Source organism: Leptonychotes weddellii, chromosome 10 (assembly GCF_054177405.1).
Source record: "Leptonychotes weddellii isolate Sample4059 chromosome 10, ASM5417740v2, whole genome shotgun sequence".
NCBI lineage: Eukaryota > Metazoa > Chordata > Mammalia > Carnivora > Phocidae > Leptonychotes > Leptonychotes weddellii.
The window spans coordinates 34,623,211-34,647,459 of record NC_138378.1 but is presented as its reverse complement, the minus strand read 5'-3'; the positions used below and the strand labels follow the sequence as shown (position 1 = coordinate 34,647,459).

General features: G+C 37.2%; 1 protein-coding gene across 1 annotated transcript in view; it reads left to right on the top strand.

Moving 5' to 3' along the window:
- SEL1L2 (SEL1L2 adaptor subunit of SYVN1 ubiquitin ligase) overlaps window positions 1-24,249 on the top strand; it is a 65,369-nt gene that overhangs the window by 13,631 nt on the left and 27,489 nt on the right. The window contains exons 2-6 of the mRNA XM_081832293.1: window positions 3,376-3,478; window positions 7,981-8,143; window positions 23,181-23,234; window positions 23,677-23,736; window positions 23,827-23,913. Of these exons, the coding sequence (XP_081688419.1) occupies window positions 3,429-3,478; window positions 7,981-8,143; window positions 23,181-23,234; window positions 23,677-23,736; window positions 23,827-23,913 (414 nt within the window). The 5' untranslated portion in view covers window positions 3,376-3,428. The remainder of the gene's footprint in view (window positions 1-3,375; window positions 3,479-7,980; window positions 8,144-23,180; window positions 23,235-23,676; window positions 23,737-23,826; window positions 23,914-24,249) is intronic.

Below are 24,249 nucleotides of genomic sequence, written 5' to 3'. Positions count from 1 at the left end.
TTGTTCCAAAGCTTTGCTTCTATTCATTATCAACAAGAGGATTCTTCATGAATTCCACAACAAGTGACAGGGATTAAGGAATAGACTTGATAGAGAAATTTATAGTAGGAGGGTCAGGAGAGAAGGCACAGAATCCCAGTTCTCCCATCATCTCACAGAGAGGTGAGCTGGGTCCCGGGATTGCTGGACACATGGAAGGTCTACCTACTAAACTGCCTACCTAGAGTATAATCATGAGAAAGTGACCTTGTCAGAGGTGGGCTACTTGGGTACCCAGCCTAGGTAAGTCAGATATCCAGCACCTGGAGACATTGGGGGACCGTGAGAAATTATAGTCCTTCCTGTTTTGTTTTGTTTTTAAGATTTTATTTATTTGACACACAAAGAAGAGAGCAAGCACAAGCAGGGGGAGTGGCAGGCAGAGGAGAAGCAGGCTCCCTGCTGAGCAAGGAGCCCGATGTGGGGCTCGATCCCAGGATCTTGGGATCATGACCTGAGCCGAAGGCAGCCGCTTAACCAACTGAGCCACCCAGGGGCTCCAGTCCTTCCTGTTTTTAAAAAGGTAGCCACTGATCTCATGGGAAGCTGAGTTGGGTGCATCCCTTCCCGCAGGGAGAAGGAGCAGCTTGTTTTCCATGAGATCCAGAGTTGCCATCTGTATTACTTTGCTAAGGATATTATAATAAAATACCACAGGCAAGGTGGCTTAATCAGTAAAAATTTATTTTCTCACAGTTATGGAGGCTGGAGGTCCATGATCAAAGTGTCAGCAAATTTGGTTTCATTCTGAGGCTTCTGTCCTTGGCTTATGGATGGCCACCTTCTCAGTGTGTCCTTACATAGCCTTTTCTTAGTGCCTGCATGCCCCTGATATCTCTCTGCCTTCTTATAAGGACACTAATGTTGGATTAAGACCCCACCCTAATGGCTTCATTTTAACTTAATCACCTCTCTAAAGACCTTCTCTCCAAATAAAGTTACATTCTGAGATACTGGGGGATAGGATTTCAGCATATGAATTTAGGGGGGACACAATTCAGCCTGAAACAGCATCCAAGATAGTCATGAAATAATAATTAAGACTGCAGAAGTAATAATATGTCAAGAACTCTCTATAAATTATGTCTCTGACAAATACTGAAATACAAATTCATCTAGTTGAAGCACTTCCTATATCTGCTGCTGTATGAAATAGTGCTCTGGTGTACCTACTCTGCCCTCTTTTACTCCTGAGGCTCATTCCCACCACTTCTCAAGTCAGCTTTGAGCCCTTATCAGGACAGAACAACAGGCATCCACTAGTTGGCTGTTCAGAGGATTCCAGATTCAGGAAGGTCCTTTACATCAGGCTCAGAATAGTCTCCTCAAGTCATTTCCTGACTGTGCTTTCCCCCAATTTGGAAATTGTTAAACGTAAAAAGGAAATTAAAGTGTTGTCAAGGTAACTTTATCTGATCGTTGAGCCCTCTGATAGTAAAGAAAACTTGTATTTCAATACATTTGGGAAGCCAAAAAAAGAATTACAAATTACAAATAAAAGCCATGGGTAGAAATCTGTAGTGGCAAATCATTTCTCATATGTATATGCATGCACAGGCAACCTTTCAAAATGTATTCTTGCTCTTTGAAAGCATGGTAATAGGAGCAATTGCTATTCCAAACACAGATTAGTAGGTTAATCCCATTATTTTTCCTCTTTAATCATGACTATAGATAGCATATAACTCAAAGCAGAAATTAGATGCTAAAAGTGTCTGGTGTTACTGAATTGATTGGATAACTTGAAGCATTCAAAATAATTGCAAATTAACTTTTAAGTTAAAAACATTTTTTTAATTTAAAAAAGAAATTGAACAACTCTGATGGTTTGTCAGGAAGAAGAAAAACAGGAACCACTTAAAGATTTTTGTGGTCTTGTTAATGAGGCATCAAATCTCAAAATGCCTCTTTTAAAATGGTTTCAGGCATGGCTCACCTAATCAGAGGTTTCACTGAGTGTCATAATGGACTTCAAGAGGCATTGTGCTGTGATGTGGAAGAGTATTGGGGTGGGGGCATGCACGTGCACCCTGGGGATAGAGTGGGGGCTGTAAAGCTGACTGTCCCTCCAAATAGCTTTCCACATCTGTAAACTGATGACAGTGGTTTGAAAATTGTGATGTGTTATATAAATGTTTGAGAAATATCATTATTGTAGCAGGCAAAATTCTATTTCTTTACATTCTTTAAATCCTATCAAATTAATTCTGAGTCCCCATCCCAAAAGGCAAGTTGTTATTGGTACTCTCTCTGTGTGTTTTCCCAAGGTCTTAGAAAGGCTGTCAGGGAGGAGGAAGGAGACTTAGGCAGAGCAAAATATTCAGGGAGATTCTCTCCTCCAGTCCTAGATGCACACTATTTTTCTAGATGCCCATTGCTCACATCCTCATGTTCTCTTGGAATCTTATAGTTCTAAGGTGTATGGGCCATGATCAGACAAGGGAGTCTGAGAGATGAGATCTTGGTGTCTAAGATCCTTTCTTTAGGGTACACCAAACAGCCCCTTTCCCTGGAGGCCTTGCTTCCTGCTTTGTATTTGCAGAAACTTGCATCTCTTTCCCAGACTGGGAGCATCTCTCTCCCTCCTACCATCAGAAGCATCTTTCTATCTCCTCCACCCTCCACAGACACTTTCACAGAAGACAGGAAGAGGATAGTTCTTGCAGGTAGCTTCCACCTTCTGACTAAAAGCAAGGTGATCTTCTTGAAAGGCAGAAGTTAAAAAATAAGGAGAGTGTAAAGGAGGAAGCATTTTCCTTCTATCCTTCTAGGTTCTTTTGGCTGGTTTATTAATTAAATTGACATAAGACATATCAATAGGAGGAAAACAAATTTAATTTCATATGCATGGGCAATTGAGGCTTATAAGCCATCCTGAGCTAAGAAGGAGGTAAGGGTCTGGGGCTTCAAAGAGAAGGAAGACAATTCACAGGAAGATGGGAAGAGCAAATGTTTGGTAAACAAATGATTGTCATACCATGCAGAGACAATAGGGCAGAGAGGAAGTTGAATAAACATGCCCTGCCAACCTCCCCTCACCTTACCATACCTAGCCCATACTCTTCATAGTTATCTCTGGTGATAACTCTCTTCCTGGACCAGGCTCTCTATCTAAACTCTTAAAGGCAATTAAGGGGGCAGTAAAAAGCTCTTCCTGAGTCTTTTTTGGCCTTAATTAGCTTCAGCTCAAAATAATCCACATGCCAAAGTGGCACATTTTGGGGAGGCTCATCTGAACCCCTTCATGAGCAAAACCCAAACTAATAAGGCAGCACATTATTTAAAAAATATAAAACATAAAAATAATGTTATTTTTCCTTGTTTGTCCATATATAGTAAGAAAGCAAGCAAAGAAAAATTTCACAGATGAAGGAGACCAGCTGTTTAAGATGGGCATCAAGATTCTCCAGCAGTCTAAAAGCCAAAAACAAAAAGCAGAGTAAGTCTTTGTCCAGTTACCTAAGCCAACTTAAATTCCTGGCTGAGAAAAAAGAACAATCCAAAATCTAGTTTGTCATTAAAAGCTTATTGGGATAACAAATAAGTTTATTTCCCCATAAGCTTTTGTTTTTAAGAGGATCAATTGATGTTTAAAGAATCCTAAAATTATCAGCCTAAACAAACAGAATTGTATGTGAAATTGTGGTCCCTGCACTTTAAGTGAAATGCAGAATTAAGGCACTAATCTGAGTATTCAGCAAAAATATTCTGTTTTGAGTTTATTAGGTATTTCAAATGAAATAAAAGATGTTATTTGCATTAGAGTGGTTGTTTTAGAATGCTTTATTCTGCCTAACTCAGCATTTCTAGAGCACTTTATGGTTTTCAAAGCACTTTCATGTATGTGATTCCATTTTATCCCCAGAACAGCCTTATGAGTTAAGAAGAGCTTCATTTCCCCCCTTTAAACAATTGGGAACAGAGATTCAAGGATGTTAAAGTGAGGTGATCACAAATACACAGCTGGGAAGTAATCAAGCTGTGGCCACATGGTCTCACTCCATGTTCATCATTTCTCTTTTCACTTGTCTACTTTGTCTAAAGGGGAGGCAGAAATATCTTGTCCCCCCAGTAGAGGGACACAATATGAGGTCACCCCTCAAGTCTCCATTAAAACCTCGTTGAGGTCAAATCCTAATTCTACCATTCATTGGCTGTGTTATCCCTGGGCAAGTTACTTAACCTGCTTGTGTTCTGGATAGTACAGTTAGGCTCTTAGAACAATGCCCAACACATAGTAAGCAGAAGATAAGCATTTGTTATCTTTATCTCTAGTCCTCTAAATGGTAAGCAGAAGGTATGGGAGAGAAGAAAACAAGTGTGTCTTGAAGCAATAATAAAAAGAACAGGCTCTGTATCTCCAACAAAGAGACGTCTTTTGTTTGCACACAGATTAGGCATAGCAACTCTGGGGGAAGCATCCCAGTGCTGTGGTAACCATTCCTAGACAGGGCAGCAGCAGATTCCCTGAATTCTTTCTTAAAGCTCAAAGCTTCCCAGAAGAGCATACAAGTATAGAGAATAAAGGGGCATTCAACTCTGAAGAACTTCCATTTATTAAGCTCCTTCTTTGTGCTACTTATTTTTCTGGGCATTTTTGTGTGGAATAGCATTCATTGCTCACAGTGGATATTGTGACTCATAAATTGTTATCCCCAAATTAGAGAGGAGGAAATGGAAGTTCAAAAATATTCTATAATTCTTCCAAAGTGACAAGAAGAAGGAAGTAAAGGAGTCGGTCATCTCTCTAGGGGAAGTTAAATTAGAAGCTCCTTATAAGAGCAGAGGAAACCATCCCCTGCAAAACCTGGGTCTCATGCTGAGCATCTCTGGGGGCTGTCATGATGCGGATGGAGTTAAATCAGACCCCCAAAATATAATCCAGCCTGATAGGGAAGTCTGCTCACTCAGAAGCTCACTGAGTGGATGAGTAAGAATAGAGAATTCTCAACCCAGCCCAGCTAGATGAAAGAACAATGGAATTCTGGAAAGGGGCTGGTCCCTGAGGTTTCAGATTAGCTCTATCAATAGCAGGTGAACGCAAGATGAGGGGCTCACTGGGTATGCCCTGTTAAATTCAAGGAAACCCTAGATTCAGTCCAATGGGACAAAATCACTCTTGGAAGCTCCCAAGTAACTATCCACTTAACCTGGATGGGTACTTTCCTCTTTGGCTTAAAGAATGGGGAGAAAACCCAGCCCTGAAAGCAGATTATCCAGCAGTGAAGGAGCCTTCATGACACCTAGGTATCATTCAATCTCAGGCTATTCTTGCCCAGCCTATCCTTTCCCAAGAGTGCCAGAAAAACAGCTTTTTAAAAAAAAAAAGATTTTATTTTTAAGTAATCTCTACACCCAACATGGGGCTTGAACTCACAACCCCGAGATCAAGAGTCACATGCTCCACCAACTGAGTCAGCCAGGTGCCCCAAGAGCAGCTTATTTTTGCAGCAGCAGAGGTACATGAGAGGGTGCATAAAGCTGAGTCCCCTGACCCTTCCGAGTTAATAGAGAACTGAAACCAAATCTGCTCATAACAAGAGATTTCAGGAATTTGTGGGAAAGCTGAATGAAATTCCTCCAAATACCAGGATGGTCTGCTCTTCTCTTAAGCCAGTTACATCCAGTCTAGCCATCTCAAAGATTCTGGCCAGGGGAAAGAAAAATGAACACCCTACTGACCACAGAGGAATCATTTCTCTCCCATTCAATGGGAGAGAATCCCATCTCAATCCTCTGTCCTCCTTGCTCCACCACTTCTTGTACAAGACAGAGGTGCTACTAGTCCTTTTGGCTCATCCACATCGACATCTTGACCCAATTCATGCATTCATCCATCCATTCATTCATTCACTCATTCAGCTATAAATTGTTTAACAAGTCAGTGCTGTTAGAAGTACAGATGTTAAGCAAGCATGTGTCAGGGAGACAGACTTGTCTACAGGAGTCAAGAAGCCTCAGAGACAACCAGGGTTAGCTGTCATTAAGAATTACTCCCCATCAGCAAAGAAGATTTGGAGATAAGCTGCTGCCCTACACCAAGTTTCTGATGAGTCCTAGAGATTCCAATAGTCTCCTCCTTCCCCAGCACCCACCTTAGCATCCAGTACCAGGTCCTTTAGAAGTTATCCAGATATCTAAGTGAACTTTCTTTTGGGGATCTGCTAATGTTGCCCAGTTTCTCCTACTTTTTCCCTCTTGGGGGTTATAACACAGATCTTAATCCTACCTAATTTACCAACAACTTTCTTCAGCCCTGGGTCCTGCTTCTAGTATTCCTTATATCACCTTGGACTTTCTTGACAGGGGACCGAGGTATCCATCCCTCCCTTAGAATTAAAAACACCTAGACAGATTGGTTTTGTGACCTTTTGTTGCCCCCTGGGATCAGTGAATGGATATACTGCTGGATCCTGCAGCCCATCTCGGATTTCTCTGCCCTGGTCCATGTGGGTGTCCTTCTAATCCCAGCAGGCTATGTGGTTGCAGCAGCAAATCATGTGGCAGAATGACTTCAGGGAGTCTGTGTCTGGTTGTCAAGCCTATCTCTGAATGCCAGATATTTGCATTCATTGACCTTTAGACCTTCTGTCTTATTTGCCTTCTGGTCCCTAGAATATTAGCTTGCTCTGACCATGGTTAATTTCTTGCTTGACCACCTGGCTTCTTTTGTCCCGCTAGAGTCTATTCCCTGTGTTGCCATCCAGGACCCTAAAGCCTACATGGTAATAACATTCAGTCCGAGCCCATTCTATTCTGCTCCAGCCACCAAGAGCAAATTATTTTAGCATCAGCATAGATAGGTGGTACATAAAGCTGAGTCTCCTGATCCTTCTGAGTAGCAATGGTAGATTTGTGTATTTGTTCTTGTATTTGAGTCAAGGTCACCAGTAGAGGTTAATGCTTTCTGTTACGCTACCAAAAAGGAAGTTATAAAAAGTAAAAATAAATCCCAAAAGTACTCTCTGTCTGACACAGGTTTTGACCTTGCAAGACTCTCCATCACTACTTGTTACACAGATCAGGTCCAGGTGATTTCTGAGCGGGACTCAGAAAATGCAATGTAAGGCAATCCTATGGCATCTATATTTATAATCACTAAATTTTCACACCGTTTACCCACTAATTACAGGAGAACAATTACCATGCTATAAAACTTTAGAATTTACACAGTAGTCCTAATAATAATAATAATAGCTAAATTTATTGAGTGCTTGCTATGTACCAGGTACTATGCCAAGCACTTCACATGGATTATCTCATTGAATCTTCCCAGCAACCCTATGAAGTAAGTGCTATTGTATCCCCACTCCATAGATGAAAGAGGCACAAAGAAGTTAAATAACTTGCCTGAAGCTCTCAAAAACTCTCAGATTTTGAACCAGGCAGTCAAGACTTTAGAGCCCTAAGGGTTTGGGTTTTATTTGGTTATTGGTTTTCGACACAGTCTGACTTTGCATGCTGAGGAATATGTTCTGTTTTAGACAATTATTTCAGAATACAAAGGGACCATTGTTTTCATGATAGTAGCTTTCTAGATGTGACATTCCAGTTTTGATTATTTTTGATTATATTGTTATATATTTCAGAGTTCATTTTGTAAAACAAATACTCATATAATGTGGGTGGCCATGGGAGAGTTCACTATTTTAGGACAAGTGACTCAATTTTTCACTTGGTGAATAAGCTTGAAGCATGATGTATCCTATATATTTCTCCTTTTCAGCAGCTTCACTATTTGTCAGATATATCTGAAATTATAATCTTAGATAATGTAGGGCTGGAAAAAACCCTACTGATCTATAGATGTGATGGACTTCAGCTAAACTGTCATTAGTAGCAATGACAACTTGCTCTACTTGTTAGAGAGAAGTAGTGTGAAGGAGGGAGCAGAAAAACATTTTTGATAATCAAACCTCTACCTTCATATTTTTGAAACAGAGCCTACGTGTTCTTTGCCAAAGCAGCTGACATGGGAAACTTGAAAGCTATGGAGAAAATGGCTGATGCTTTGCTATTTGGAAATTTTGGCATGCAAAACATAACAGCAGCTATCCAGTTATATGAGTCCCTGGCTAAAGAAGGATCATATAAAGCCCAAAATGTGAGTTTTGAAAGAAAAGTAAGCCTTACATAGTTATATCCTAAAATAACTATAGACAAATAACATGTGAAAGGAGCTTAGCAATAGTATTCCCACTCTGCCACGTGAACCCAGACCTAGGGAAGTTACAGTAACACTCTGAAATAGTGGTGTCAGGGAGGGGACACAAGCAAGAGCACTGGGGAAATTCTTCAAGTTATATGGGTGACTATCAGGAATGGAACAGAACTGCTCTCTAATTCAGCTTCCCATCTTATGTCCATGGGTGTGTTTAGAAATAATTTAAGAAGTCTAAACCCCTAAAATAATTAAATTTTACTTAAATATATTCACCTATACAAAAACAAAACACAGAAGTCAGTCTATGACCTTGCATAATGTTTGCCTGGTTTTTACATTTCAAACATTTCAAACATTTTATAAACTAAATATATTTCCTTTTCTATTTTACTAAATGCATTTCATTTTATTCCAAGAATAACATAAGCATTTCATAGAAAATCTGGAAAACAGAAAAATAAATAGATAAATAAGTAAGTAAATAAATAAATAAAGCCCTTCACAAGCCAACCATTCTGACTCAACTATTGTTAGGACTGCTTTATATTTTTGCTTAGCTTCTTACTCATGCATCTCTCTTTTTACATCATCCTAATCACAATGCAAGTGCATATATCATTTGTTTCTTGCTACTTTCACTTAATGCTATAGCAAAAGCATGTTTTCATGTTGTTAGTCTTTTTAATAAAAACATTTATTTCTGATTACAAAAGAAGTTCATGCTCATTACAAAAAAATGTCTGAGAATTCAGAAAGTATGAAGAAGAAAGTAAAAGTTGTCTGAAACCTCTCCTCCCAAAGATCATTTTTGGTATCTCTGGGAGGAAAGCGTAGAAGCTAGACTTTGGAGTCAGAAAGATTTAAGTTCAAATCCATTCTGCCACTTGCTTGTTGGATACTTCCTTAACAAAATCCTATCCCCTTCCATATGAGAATCCTTTGGTACACTCTCTAGTTCTGTTTCCCTCATAATCTAATAGGAGTAAAACGTTAAGTGTGTTTCTAGGTAGCATTGCATATGATTGAAATGACTCGTGATTGAAAACTTCCTTCGCATTGGAGCAAACTGTAATGAACAAAATACCTGATGGTGGTAGTGATTCTTATGAGAACCCTGAACACTATACGTGTGGAACCGTTACTTGGGGGGTTGGGGCTCCTGCACGCACCTAGTGTGGATCTCACCTCCTTGAGGCATCATCTGAGGGACCAAAGACAATGGCCACTGGAGGACTGTATGAACTGCACAAGAACTGCAGCAAGAACTCACACAGAAGGAAGACCTAACTCTGCCCTGGGAAACTGTAGTTCCTGTGCTGTATCCACCTGAATAGACTGATGGTACCTGGAGCCTAGGGAGCCTCACGAGTCTCTTTGTTTACTTAGTTGAAACAGAAGCTGGCCCGGAGGACCTCTGATGGGTGGGACAACCTCTCTAATTTTCATCTGTAGGGTTAGGTTTTATCATATATAAAACACTGGATACTGTGTCCATCTTGTTCACAGTTGTATCTAATATTTAGCACAGTGCCTGGGACAAGAAATATGCACTGAATGCTGAATCAATTAATGATGAATGATTAAATGGAATTACTGTGGGGATTAAAATAATGTGTAAAGGCACTTCATTCCATGCCTGGAGCTTTGTAGTCATTCATTATAAAGAAAGGATATAAATATTATTATTCTAGATTTTTTCCCATAACTATGTAGAATTTTTTTTACAAAAATAAGATCGTACTTTAATTGCTATTTCCTAATCTCTTTATTCAATAATATATCACAAACATTTTGCCATGTAAATATGTACAGATCAACATCACCATTTAATTTTTTTTTAAGACTTATTTATTATTTGAGAGAGGAGGGGAGGGGCAGCGAGGGAGGGAGAGGGAAAGAATCTCAAGTGGACTCCCCACCAAGCAGGAGCCCGACACAGGGCTTGATCTCATGACCCTGAGTTCATGATCTGAGCCAAAATCAAGAGTCAGATGCTTAACTGACTGAGCCAAACAAGCACCCATCAATATCACCATCTTAAATATCTGTATAATTTTAATTAAGTTGTTGAATACTATTTTTACCCCAGGGAATTTTTTGCAATTAAATACAAAATAGTATATTTACAAAGGAGTAAAACAGATTTATAAATGTTATATAACATATGAGAATTTTTAAACTTTCATTGTCCAAATACAGAGTTCCAAGACAGACTAAATATTACTATCATATCCAGCCCTATAAATGATATCTCTGAATTCCTTTCCAAACTAGTGAACATATACTTTATTTTTTAGTGGGAGTATTAATTAGTTAATTAAGTCAACAGTTGTTTTGTTGACACGATGTGCCAAACATAATCTGAGTTGATGGGTAGAAAAAGATTAATAGATCATAGTCCTTATGGGTCAATCTGAAATATAAACACATAATTGTGGCACAATTTAAGTAGACTACAGTTATAAATTGTGTTAGGCACAGAAAAGAGTCTAACTGGTTCTGCCTGGAGCAGGTGAGGAAGGCTTCTGGGAAAAAGTGACATTTGTACCTAGTCTAGAATATTGGATACAGGCAACATAAAAGGTTTATTTGTATTTAAATAAAGTATTTGATACAAGGTCAAAACACTACTCCCAGAAAAGAAGTTCTAAATTAACATAAATGGTACATAAAACACATGGATTTCAGGGCCTAAGTCAGAGTATCACTCCCCATACTCAGATTAATGTGGTTCCATGGCATGGCCACAGACCGCCCTCTAATCCCAGTTAATTGACCATCAAATGTTTGTCATTTATTTTAAGGAGAAACAGGTAGAAGAAGGTAATTGGCTGAGTGCTAATCCAGTGCCAGGAAGAAAAACCCTAAATGCATGACCACTGGCCATGTATTATCACAGCCATCTTTGCAGAAATAAGCAGGTATTGTTGGGACAGTGTTCTTGAAAATGTACAATTATGGACTTTAGGGTAGCATGTCGTGGTAGCAGACGGGGGTTCTATAATCAGAAAGCTGGACAGTATGTGAATCCAGATTCTACAACCTAATGAGCTTCCGAACTTCTTCATTCTTTCAGTGTCACTTCTCTAAACCTGAGGTTTCCCAAACCTGCAAAGGGAACTGATGGTAAGGTCACACTACTTTATAAGGTTGCTGCAGGAACTGAATAATATCTGCACAATCCCTTAGAGATATTAAAGAACATCAATGAATAATGTTGTGTAACGATTTTAGTCCTAATGGCTTTGTCTTTGGAGTCAGTCAGTCCTGGCTTTACATCTCAGCTTCACTACTGGTTCTCGTGGCCTGCCCTATCTGAGTCTCAATTTCCTCATTGTAAAATGGGGATATCTGTCTGATATATGTGTGTGTTTGGTCTTAGGAGGATAAGAAGATAAAATATGAGTGAGGACAAACTTATCACCTGGAAGGCTGACATTGACCTGATATGCAAAATTCAACCACACTGTTATTGAAATGCTACAATACTAGGTGGCAAAACGTCTCTGTCCCAAGCACTTCCTATGTTCTCCCTGACATCCTGGACACCCTTATTCCTTACTCAGACTCCCCCTCTCCTCCTGACCTCCCCATGATCTAGTGACCAAAGTGTTAATCTGGATGAGCAGGGAGCCTACACGACCCTGGTCTGGTACTACATACAGCTAGATTGCTGGTTTATATTCTGAAATTTTGCTGTCACCCCTGTTATCCCTATAGAAAAGTCTGTTTCCAATAGGAAGTCTGCTTATAGTTGATTTGTCTCCTTGTATAAGAACAACTAGTCAAAGAGATTCTATGCTACAAACAATGCTTAGTTCAATGACTGTGACTAGGATGGCCACATGCCGTATTGATCACAGCTCTCTAACAGAGAACTAATAGGCTAACAGGCTGGGTGACCATCTTTCTTCTCAGGCTGTTTTTGCCACCCTGTTACAGGAATCCTGCCTGCACTCTTAAGAAATACTGCTCGGAATTGTTAAGGACAGCTCCATTGTGGCTAAAGAAGCTGGAAATGTATACTAAGAGTGGCAATGAAAAAGAATGAGAGGGATAGAGATAGAAAGAGAATGAAGAGAATGAAGACACCTGTCTCTGGGGGGAAAAGGAAGAACAGAAATACTGAAATGTAATAAATGGAGAGCCTGGAATGCCAGAAGTCTAGTAAAGATCTGAGTTAACAAAGAAAAACGAAAAAGAGATGAACCCATATTATAAAGTGGCTTTGAGGGGTCAGGGGAAAATGCAATTTCAGGCCATGTATAAAGGGCAGCTGGATAGAGGGAAAGAGGCATAATTATTTCTTTCATGTACCTTGAATGGTTCATCCCACAAAATTCCAAATCAAAGGAATTCTGATAAGGGCAACAAAAGCATTTAAGGTTATGAACAGGGTCCATTGTGTTGATTTTCAAAGAAACTATACCTTCCAGGGCACCTGGGTGGCTGAGTTGGTTAAGCGTCTGCCTTCAGCTCAGGTCATGATCCTGGGGTCCAGGATGAGCCCTGTGTCGGGCTCCATGCTGAGTGGGGAGCCTGCATCTCCCTCTCCCCCTGCTTGTGCTCTCTCACTCTCTCTCTCTCATAAATAAATAAATTATTTTTAAAAAAAAAAAAACCTTAATTTAATTGCGATAATCTCTAAATGGTGGTATTATTTGTAACTATTTTCTTTTTAAAAATACTTCACTGGGTTTTTTTCTCTAAATTTTCTATTCATGGATATGTATTACTTTGATATCAGAAAAATCATTTAACTCAGACACATGTGCTTCCTTATTTTACAGTTCAAAAAGTTTCCTGTGAATTATAAGAAAACCCATTCTATTATGTAAAAATGACTTTAATTGATATGTTAAGGAGGATATGAGTGACTGCATGTTTTTCCATGCTTTGTAATTCTAGAATAATTCTATCTCAATGGCAAAGATTACTCATAGTTTTCATTTATTTTAGATGTGAATTTTAGAGGTGTTTTGTAGAAGGACTGTAGTTATTTGCACTAAAAAAAATCATTTTTAGTATTAACCTAATAATCACTTTGATAATTTTAGGATTACCTGTGTAGAGCATTTCATCTTGATGTTAATGCTATTTTTTATTAAGGGTACAGATAGGATCTGAGTTGTTCATTAAGGTTGATTCACACTTTTGTTTGGTATGCAATTTGAGCTATAAGTAATGATCTCAGATGCTTTCAAGCCTTGTGCAGTAATTAAAGGAAAAATGCTTAATCTTTTCTCTTTTAACAATGATTTCCTATATAAAAAGTAAAAGGAATATTTAACTTTTAAATTGTTATTATGGAACCTGAGTAATTTGCTTTGAAATACAAAAAAATATCCTCTAAGCTAAAATCTTTCCGTTCAAATCCCAGCTATTATAACAGTTTCTTACAAACCACAGCACAATTGTTGAGTTCAGAATCAAGTCTTATAAACATCTAATTTGCAGAGCTTAACCTTTAAAAACCACTGGAAGTGTCACTGATGTCATCAATATCACACAGCTTCTCTTTTGACTTAAGTATTTTTTTTTGTTCTGGATTAATCTTGAATCATTCTGTAATCCATCTCATTTCATCTAGCTGTTTCTCCGAAGAAAGATCAAATGCCTAAAACCGCTTATTGTAAAGTTGTAAGGTGACAATGTGCAAGTGTAAAGGAATAGGACAACACTGACTATAATCAGCATATTCACTACATGAAAGCTCATAACGTCTTTTGTCTTCCTTTAGTGCTGGAAGGAAGGAAGGAAGAAAGGAAGGAAGGAAGGAAGGAAGGAAGGAAGGAAGGAAGGAGGGAGGGAGGGAGGGAAGGAGGGAAAAAGGAAGGAAGTTGAGCCCTCCAAAGAATTAATTCAAAATCACCCATTGTTATTTTTCAATGAAAGAGAGAGGGAACATGCCTTTTGGGCTGGTTTTAAAGCTGCTAAAGTCATGGTTTCAGTCCTTACTTTCTAGAATGAGCTTTATACAGAGAAAGGCTCCCCTCCCCAGTCACAGGATGGAAATTTAACTCCCACACAATCCACAACTCACAAATTTCTTCGGCAGAATCAGGCCAAAAAGTGTGATAAGCTGTGCACAAAATCATACACTTTTGGTGAAAGTATCTTAAAATATAAGCTCAACTGAATAGAACAGTATATTCATTTTCTTATATAAAGGTCAGTATATTTGTTTGCTGTCAAACTTTCTACATAAATAAACCAGTTTCTAAGTTGAGCAGAATCAAAAATTGCTAAGAGTTGCAAGAAAAATAAAAATCTAACATTGACTAAAGAGATCCTTAAAAGGAGCCAATTTAGCCATTTTAAATATAAACTACAAGGGTTAGAGGAGTACCAGGATTCCAGATGCCTTCCATTTGTAATAACCCTTTTTATAATAACCCTGTAATAGCCCTTATGGTCAACTTTCCATAAAAGGGAACCGTTGAGACTAAAGAGGAATTGGTCGAAACATAGAAGATTTTTTTTTTCAATTTATGGATTAAATAGATTACACAAATTATACTTATAAACCACATGTTAGAGTTATGTTTTTGGGAACTGAACTCTGCAGTCAGTTCCCTAATTTTAAAAATGATATAGTTCTTTGTCCTTGAAATTATACTTAAAAGTTTAAGAAATTATTCATTTTGTTTTGATTGAATTATCAGACTTTTTGTATCTTTATGTTAGGGAGACATTTAACAAAGCCTTGCAAGATGTTCTCATGAACTAGATGAAAAAATAGAAATGTGGGCTTTGATGATAGTAAATAAAGAGTAGACTAATGGGTTGATGCCAAGGTGAAAGCAAGTCTCTGGCAATCTGCCACAAGATTCTGCCTATGACCCTGTGCTTTTCAAATATTTCATCAACTCTTAAGCTGAATGGCTAAGACCAGATTGTCATTAATATAAAACATGGAAAAATATATTATCAGTAATATACATAAGAGTGTGTAATGAACTTCTAAAAATGGTAACAGGAATTATGAGTAGAACTTTGAAAATATTAGGAACACCAAAACAGACTTTTACAATTATGTTCTGACAAAAAATTTAGTGTTGTGATTCTGTCGAGAAGAGGTGCAAGGAGAAAAAGTGAAAAAGTAATGTAAATGACCTAAATCATCATCTATAATATAGCAAATTTATAGATAATGTGTGAAATATAAAAATTAACAGCAAATAGTAACAATTTATCAAGAATCATAATGGTGGTAAGTTATCAGAAGAAAACAGCTAAGATAATTAAAAGTGGTTGTTTATCAAGAGAATAAAGAGTGGCCTAGAACGGAGCAGGGCATTGATGTTTATATTTAAACCGTCAGAAGTATTAAAATTTTAATCTTTAATATGCATGTATTTTAAAATATATTAAAATTTAAATTTATTTATTAAATCATGCCCCAAGAAGGAATTGTGTTAAAACAAAAAACAGAAGTCCTCTCCAACTAAAAAGAAACCAGCATCCTTGGAAAATGTCAAATTCTGGATGTGGGACAAGAAATGTACAAGATGCTCTTGAAACATTTTATCATACAAGGTGTCATATTGATATGATACAAAGTATCATATCATACAATATGATAGCAAGAAAGCTGTCAGAAAATACTATGGTCATGACCAAAATACTGAGCTAACTCAAAATAGGCTCCTATTGACTAAAGATGGAAAAATTGAGCACTAAAATGAAAAATTACCACAATGGACTGAAATACCTCAAATATACCTAAATTCATTAATTCATAATGATTAATAACTAAGAGGAAATGGGATATCTCCAAACTCTTCTTTTGTCAAGCATTGTGGCAATTTTTTTCTTAAAAATGACCACAGAAGAGGCGCCTGGGTGGCCTAGTCTGTTAAGTGTCTGACTCTTGGTTTCAGCTCAGCTTGTGATCTCAGGGTCCTGGAATCGAGCCCCACATGGGCTTGGGATTCTCTCTCCCCCTCCCTCTGCCCCTTACCCCCAAAATAAATAAATAAATAAATAAATAAATAAATAAATAAATAAATAAATAAATATTTTTTTAAAATGTCCACAGCACTATTTCTAGTCCCATATGCTATTTCAGCACCCTAATCAACATAATTAAAAAGTGGAGTCTATTTCCCCTCCACTACCTAAGGGAGATTCTTGACTACTTCAAACAATAAAGTTTGGTGAAAGTAATGCTCCACTTCCAAGGGAAAGTCATAAAAAGGATACAGCTCTGCCTAGCTCTTTCAGGATGCTTGCTCTTAGAACTCAGCCACCATGCCGTGAGGAAACCTATATAACCAGAGAGGCCACATGTAAGTGTTCTGGCCGTCAGCCTCAGCTGAGGTCTCAACCAATATCTAGCATCAACTGCCGAACATGCATATGAACAATCCTTCAGATGATTCTATCCCCCAACCTTTGAGTCTTCCAACTAAGACCCCCATACGGTGGATCAGAGACAAAACATGCCCACTCTACTTTGACCACATTCTTGACCCACAGAACACTTAGCATAATAAATGGTTGTTTTATGCCACCAGGTTTTGGGGTAATTTGTTACACAGCCATAGTAACTGGAACAAGGATACTTATATTCAGAATTAAAAGGATAGAATGCACTTCTCAGAAGCACATGAAGCAGAGTGCAGCAAGCATCTATTTGGAATGGGTTCAAATTTCTTGGCCCAATCCAGTTCCATCACTGGGTACTGAGAGAACTTATAAATATGTCACTGTCAACTTGTCAGTAATTTTGAGTAACTAAAGAGGGCAGGAAAGGAGCCACAGGGCTTGGAGGATATAAAATTCTGCAAATCACGCATAGTGCTGGTGAATTTAATGGTAAGATTCCTCATCATACTTTCAAAATGTTTGTTTTTAAAAATCCCATAAAATGAAGCAGTACTATTTGTCAAGCAGCATGAGTTCACTAAGAACTATCTGTATTAAGCAAGCTCTATTTTATAGGGTTGCTAGACTAAGAAATCTGAAAAATGTGGTAGAGATGATAATCCCATATTTTATCCATTATAAGACACCATCGACAGTAAGTTATATATTTTTAAAATATAAGTTATATAATTATATAAATGATGTGAATTAAAGTTTAAAATAATGTTTTCTTATTAGATTTTTTGTTCTATTCTTATTAAAAGTGCTATTTTAGACATTTTAGACATAGATTTCTATCATGTCATTCTTTAATTACATACAAAAGTAAATATAAGTTAAATAAATTTAGGTGTTCCAAAATTCTTCTAATTCTGGGTCTAACTGAATTAGTTTTCAACTTAGAACACTTCCTTGATGACTGTCTTCCAGCATATCATTCTCCATACCATTAAGAAAATCAGTAGTGCAACATTTCCTCAGGGAGTGTTCCTCGATTACCTCCAGGATTTTTTCCAAACTACTGACTCATTCTACAACGATTAATGCTGACACTTTCCAATTTGACTAAATTTATGCTTTTATTTTTTTTCTTCGATCGAAACACACATAGCTGGAAGTTCAGTTCAAAGTTAGCGAGAAGTTCCTGGCAATGTTTGATGTTGAACACCTTAATCGTAATAGCTTCTCATTATTCATTAGTTTTTCATCTATTCTTGGGGATTTGGCAATTCCTCCTGTGTTTAGTGGGATAATTTGGCTTATGACAGCCATTCCTTTTGCACATAATTTAGTGATAAAATGTGATGCAGTTTCACTGACTTTGGGATATCTCCTCTTTTCTTTCTTTCTTTTTTTTTTTTAGAAACTTGTAATTACTTTGTTTCAACAGGGCTATGACAAATAAGGCATCCATGATGTAGATCAGATTCAGAGAACACAGAAGATGATGAGTATTACCTAAAATATATCACCTGAGGAAGGCAAAATAGGGAATCTTTGTAGGAGAGAACACCAGGTATCAAATGGCTGCCCTCAAATGTCTACAAGGCAGAAAGTGGTACAAGAAGGAGTGATTTGTTAAGCACCAAACTACCATACAGTTTAAACAACTTCTATACAGAGATTAATTTTGGTTTACTGTGTATCTACTAACTTAATGAAGTTCCCTCCCAGCAACAGAGATGTCCATTTGAATTGATTAGGATTCTCTGAATTTTAAGCACAGAAAATACAACCCATCTGGCTTAAGCAAAAGTGCGATTTTTTGGCTCATTTAACTGTGAAGTTGTAGCTGCTTCTAGATACTCTGGATCCAGAAGCCAGAATGAAGACATCAAGACATACTTTCTCTTTGTTTCGCTTTTTTCTGTGATGGTTTTGAGTGGCTTGACCCCATGGAGTCAAAAAACAGTCACCAACAAACCTAGATATCTTTAGCCCTTAAATCTGGAAGTCTCTGTAAAGGAAGCCAGTTTCTTTCCCACTGATATCCGCAAAAGTGTTGGGTTAGCTCACAAGAACCACACCTAAGCAATCACTGCATCCAGGAAGAGAATAATCTGATTGGTTGAGCCTGTGTCATGTGGCCCTCTAGATTCAGAAAGCGGTGAGGAGCCACGTTGAACCGAATGAATTCAGAACAGAAGGAAAGTGATTTCAGAAAGAGAATCCAGGCAAACAAAACAACAGCAACAACAACAAAAACCACATACCCTGACCACATCTACATACAAGATTTATATGGAAGATCATCCCAAACAAAATTAAAAAGCAAAAAAATTAGTTATTTTCAAAAAATTATCACACAAAGAAGAAAGTTACTTTACTTTAAAAAATAGAAATGATACTACATTCTTTGACTAGAAGCAGTGAAACTGAAAATTACTGACAAAAAATAGCTTAAAATTCAACTATAAAATTTCAACAATCTCCTAATTTTTAGCAAATAGCAAAGATAAAATAGAAACTGAAATGACATATTAAGAACTCGATAACACTACATATAAAAGTTAAGGAATGTGGCTAAAGCCACATATAGAGGAAAATATACAGCTTTAAATGTTTAATAAATAAGAGACTTAAAAACATATCTCAGAAAGCTAAAAGAAAAACGAAATAGCAAAAGAAAATAAACCTAGAAAATGTAAGAGTATTTTAACAACTTTTTCAGATAATTGTAGATATTCTTCTTTGGTTCTATATCAAAGCTCAACAGTGATAACTTCTTAAAGTTTAATTGCAGTGTGGAATCTGAAATCATATAATGAACTTTTCATATTCTATTACATTAAAATCACTGGTCTATCTTGCATTTTGAATGGAAACTCTTTTTACCTAGACAGGATTTTATAACATCATGCATTGGTTATTTAGAAAATATCAGTTCACTAGGTTTTGCAAGTCTTCCAAACTTGACACATTGCATCATACAATATCAAAATTACATTTGTTAATACCACCATCGTGAAAAGTCTAAGTATTGGGGTGTCAAACAGATATAAGGTATACATGGTAGCAGATATAAACTTTCCAAAATTCTAATTTTTGCTTAAAAGCTTGAATTTATCATTGGCGACAATACTTTCAATAGTTTTTATTGAAGTGAGAGGCTTACTGTCCATTTTCAAGAAAATGTCTGCCAGTCTAAATGAACATAGCTGATCCATTGTTCCTTCAACTAAAGATGGTGTTCCATGAAAAAAGTGGCTATTTCAGCTTGCAACTCAAACAAGCATTTCCTTGAAACAACCAACATATTTCACCATTGAAAGTGCTTTATGCCTCTTCCTCTTAGTACTGCTTTTGCTGCATCTCATAAGTTTTGGTATGTTGCCTTTTAATTTTCATTTGCCTCAAGATATTCTCTAAATTTCCGTGTGATTTCTCCCGTGACCCATTGGTAGTTCAAGAGTGTGATGCTTAATTTCCACATCTTTGTGAATTTTCCAGTGTTCTTTTTGCTATTGATTTCTAGTTTCATTCCATTATGTTCAGAAAAGGTACTTGGTATGATTTTAATCTTCTTAAATTTATTAATACTTGTTTTGTGACTTGACATATGGTCTATCCTGGAAAATGTTCTATGTGTTCTTAAAAAGAATATGCATTCTATTATTGTTGGATGGACTATTCTATATATCTGTTAGGTCTGTTTAGTCTATTGTGTTTTTCAACTCCTCTATTTCTTCATTGAGCTTCTGTCAGGTTGTTCTATCCATTATTGAAAATGGGGCATTAAAATCTCCTACTATTGGGTGCCTGGATGGTTCAATTGATTAAGCGTCTGCCTTCGGCTCTGGTTGTGATCCCAGGGTCCTGCTCAGCAGGGAGTTTGCTTCTCCCTCTCCCTCTGCCCCTTCCCCTTTGCTAGTATGCTCTCTCTCTCTTTCAAATAAATAAAATCTTCAAATAAAATAAAATAAAATCTCCTACTATTATTGTGTTACTGTCTATTTCTCCTTTCAGTTCTGTCAATGTTTGCTTCATAAGTTTAGGTGCTCAACTGTTGCATATATATTTATAATGGTTATATCTTCGTGGTGAATTGAGCCTATTACCATATAATGTCCTTACCTTGTTTCTTGTGACATATTCTGACTTAAAGTCCATTTTTTCTCATATAATTATGTTCATCTCTCACTCTTCTTTTTTAAGATTTCATTTATTTATTTGACAGAGAGAGAGAGTAGGAGCAGGGGGAGCTGCCGAGGGAGAAGCAGGCTCTCTGCTGAGCAAGGAGCTGCATGCGGGACTCAATCCCATCACGCTGGGATCGTGACCTTGGTGTGGACCTCTTTGGGTTCATCCTAGTTGAAGTTTATTGAACTTCTTGAATTTGGATACCCATTTCCTTCCTCAGATTTGGGAAATTTTCAGCCACTATTTCTTAAAATAAGCTCACTATGCCTCTTTCCCCCACTCTTCTTCTGACTCCTATAATGTGTATATTGGTCCACTTGATGGTTTCCCATAAGTCTCAGGATTTTTTTCACTTTTCTTCATTCTTTTTGTTCCACTGACTTGATAATTTCAAATGACCTGTGTTTTGGTTCATTAATTCTTTCTTGTGTTTAGTCAAGTCTACTTTTGAACCCCTCTAGTGAATTTTTCAATTCAGTTATTGTATTCTTCAGCTCCAGAATTTTTAAAAGGAGGCTTTCTCTTTTTCTTTCTTTCTTTCTTCCTTCCTTTATTTCTTTCTCTAGCTCTTTGTTGATATTCTCATTCTATTCATGCATCCTTTCCCTGATTTTGCTTAGTTGTTTATATGTGCTTTTTTTGGTAGCATTTTGAGTTATTTTGGATTTTTTGTATGGTGATTTATAGATCTCCATTTCTTTAGGGTTGGGGTGTTTTTAGATTTATTATGTTCCTTTGATTGCACCATATTTACCTGTTTCTTCATGTGCCTTGTTAATTTTTGTTGTGGTTATGCATTTGGAAATATAGCCACCTTTCCATCTTTACAGATTGGCTCTATACAGGGAAGACTTTCACAATCAGCATAGTTAGAGATTCTGGGGGGCTTTCAAATCATTTTTGGGGTGTGTGCCTTCTCTGGGCTTGTGTTTGTAATTTCCCAGTTAGAGAGATTTGTTGGTCTTTTTCAGGAGCTTGTTGTCTTTTGCTCCCTTTAGTGTGTGTTGGTGATACTACAGGTTCTCTGGTGTTGCAACAAGCTGCTAAGTTCCCTTTTCTTCTTGTGGCCCCAGGCATCTAAAGCATGCCAGTTCTGTCAGTGCTCCAAGTCAGAGGAGATAGAAACAAATATTTTGAGCAGCTTCCCCAAAGCCAGAATATTGGGCCCTAATTCCAGTCTCTTCTTTCCCTTCCAAGGGAGAAGCTACAAGCTGAGCACTTTCTGCTGATTGTGCCAAGTTGTGCTGGCTTCTATCTGTGATATACTACACATTCTCCAGTGCTGCAACAAGTGGCTGAGCTCTCTTTTGTTCTCAGCTGCCCCCCAGGAATCCAAAGTATACAGGTTCTTCATTAGTACTCTGAGTCAGGCAAGACAGAAATCAGACTCATGGGCAGTCCTCCCAAAAGCTGGAACATTGGACCTAAGTTCCACTCTTCTCTTTCCCTCCCAAGAGAAAAGCCCTGAATTGGGCTTTTTCTCCCCATCACACTGAGCTGTGCTGGCCTGGGGAAGGAGCAATTGCAGGTTAAATAAATTGGCTTTTCTTATTTGTTTCAGTGGATTGTTCTTTCTTTGCTTTGAGTTTTTATGGGTTACTATGATTTCTTAACTGGTTTCCAGAGTTCTCATAAAGACTTTTTGGACTGTATATTGTTGCTAAGTCAATGTCTCTATAGGGGAACAAGATCTGGGGTTGCCTATTCCACCATCTTGCTATGTGATCAGACTTTCACTTTTATTCAATATAGTTCTTCCTGTTTGGATTTTTTATATCCATCATATTTTCTTTTTTTCTAGTTTAAATTCAATTAGTCAACATATAGTACATCATTAGTTTTAGATGTAGTGTTCAATGATCATCATATCTTCTCTTAAAAACATGAAGAAAGGGGCGCCTGGGTGGCTCAGTCGGTTAGGCGTCTGCCTTCGGCTGAGGTCATGGTCCCAGGGTCCTGGGATTGAGCCCTACATCAGGTTCCCTGTTCAGAGGGGAATCTGCTTCTCCCTTTCCCTCTGCCTCTGACTGCCAATAACCCTGCTGTGTGCTTGCTCTCTCTTTCTGTCATAATAAATAAATCTTTAAAAATAAATAAATAAAAATATGAAGAAAAATATTCAAATTTAAATTAAAAAATGTTGAAGGATAAAAGTGTTTTCCATTGACAAGAATAGCAAGCATATAAAAAGCATTGGTTTATAATGTTTTATTATTATAATTTGTACTAAAGGTCAGTAAATGTTAGCCTATTTTTACATGTATTATACAAAACTCCAACTATTACCTTTTCCAAATTCTTACAGACTTAGCAAAAATGTAAAAAGGCATTTTGTTATAGGATAAGAAATAAAGTAACAATACAAATTATTATGGAGCAGACATTTAAAATATCTTTTACCAATGTGAATAAGAATAATTGTGAAATAAATGGATTTATTTAGTTTTCCTTTTCTTTTGGGCTTTAGGCATTAGGATTTTTGTCTTCTTATGGAATAGGAATGGAATACAATCAAGCCAAGGTAAGGTCATTCTATTTTTTTCTGGAACAAAACTGAATTTTTTAAAAAGGGACATTGAATAGTCTCCTCTTTAGGCAAAGGAGCTCACTTGAGAGTGGTGGCCAAAAGCACCAGCTCAATAGTCAGAAGTTTAAGGTTAAAATACCATAAGTTTCTTAATGTCCCATATTTCAGGTTTGCCATGATAGATAGATAATATCTACTTCATAGGTATTTTGTGATAATTAAATGAAATGTCTATACAGTGCCCTTTTCAAAGACTCCAGAGCTCACTAAACCCTCCAAAAATGTCAGCCATTTTTACAGATTAAGAGGACAAAATTTGCAATTTATTTTGGAGTAGTTCAAGGTTCATTGCTGGATTAGGAATAAAAAAGCAATGATTGGTTTGAGCTTTAAATTTAGATGGTGGATATAGATACAGATTTTTTTTTAACTTTAGGCACTGATATATTACACCTTTGGAAGTGCTGGAGGAAGCATGATGTCCCAGATGATTTTGGTATGTAAATTAAATAATTCCTGGGCCTAAAAGGTGTGTTATAAATACGACACTGTCAGAATATTAAGAGTATATATGCCTGTGTTTTAGGGATACAGATATTTGTCAGGAATCAATGTTCTACAGAATTGTGAAGTTGCCCTAAATCATTACAAGAAGGTGGCAGATTATAGTGAGTAATCCACATAATTTATTTTAAGATAAATAGACTTGCTGAGCAATTAGAAGAATAAATCAATGCCAGTTGGTATATTTATGAATGTTTATGTTTTTTAAATGACTATGCTTTTTAACATTTGTTATAATTCTTTTAATACAATGTAGAGTCTTCTGATTTCTTAATAGTTACTTTTCAAAGGCTTTAAATGGATGTGCTTGCCATCAAAAGGAATGAGATCTTGCCATTTGCAATGACGTGGATGGAACTGGAGGGTATTATGTTGAGTAAAATAAGTCAAACAGAGAAAGACATGTATCATATGATCTCACTGATATGAGGAATTCTTAATTGCA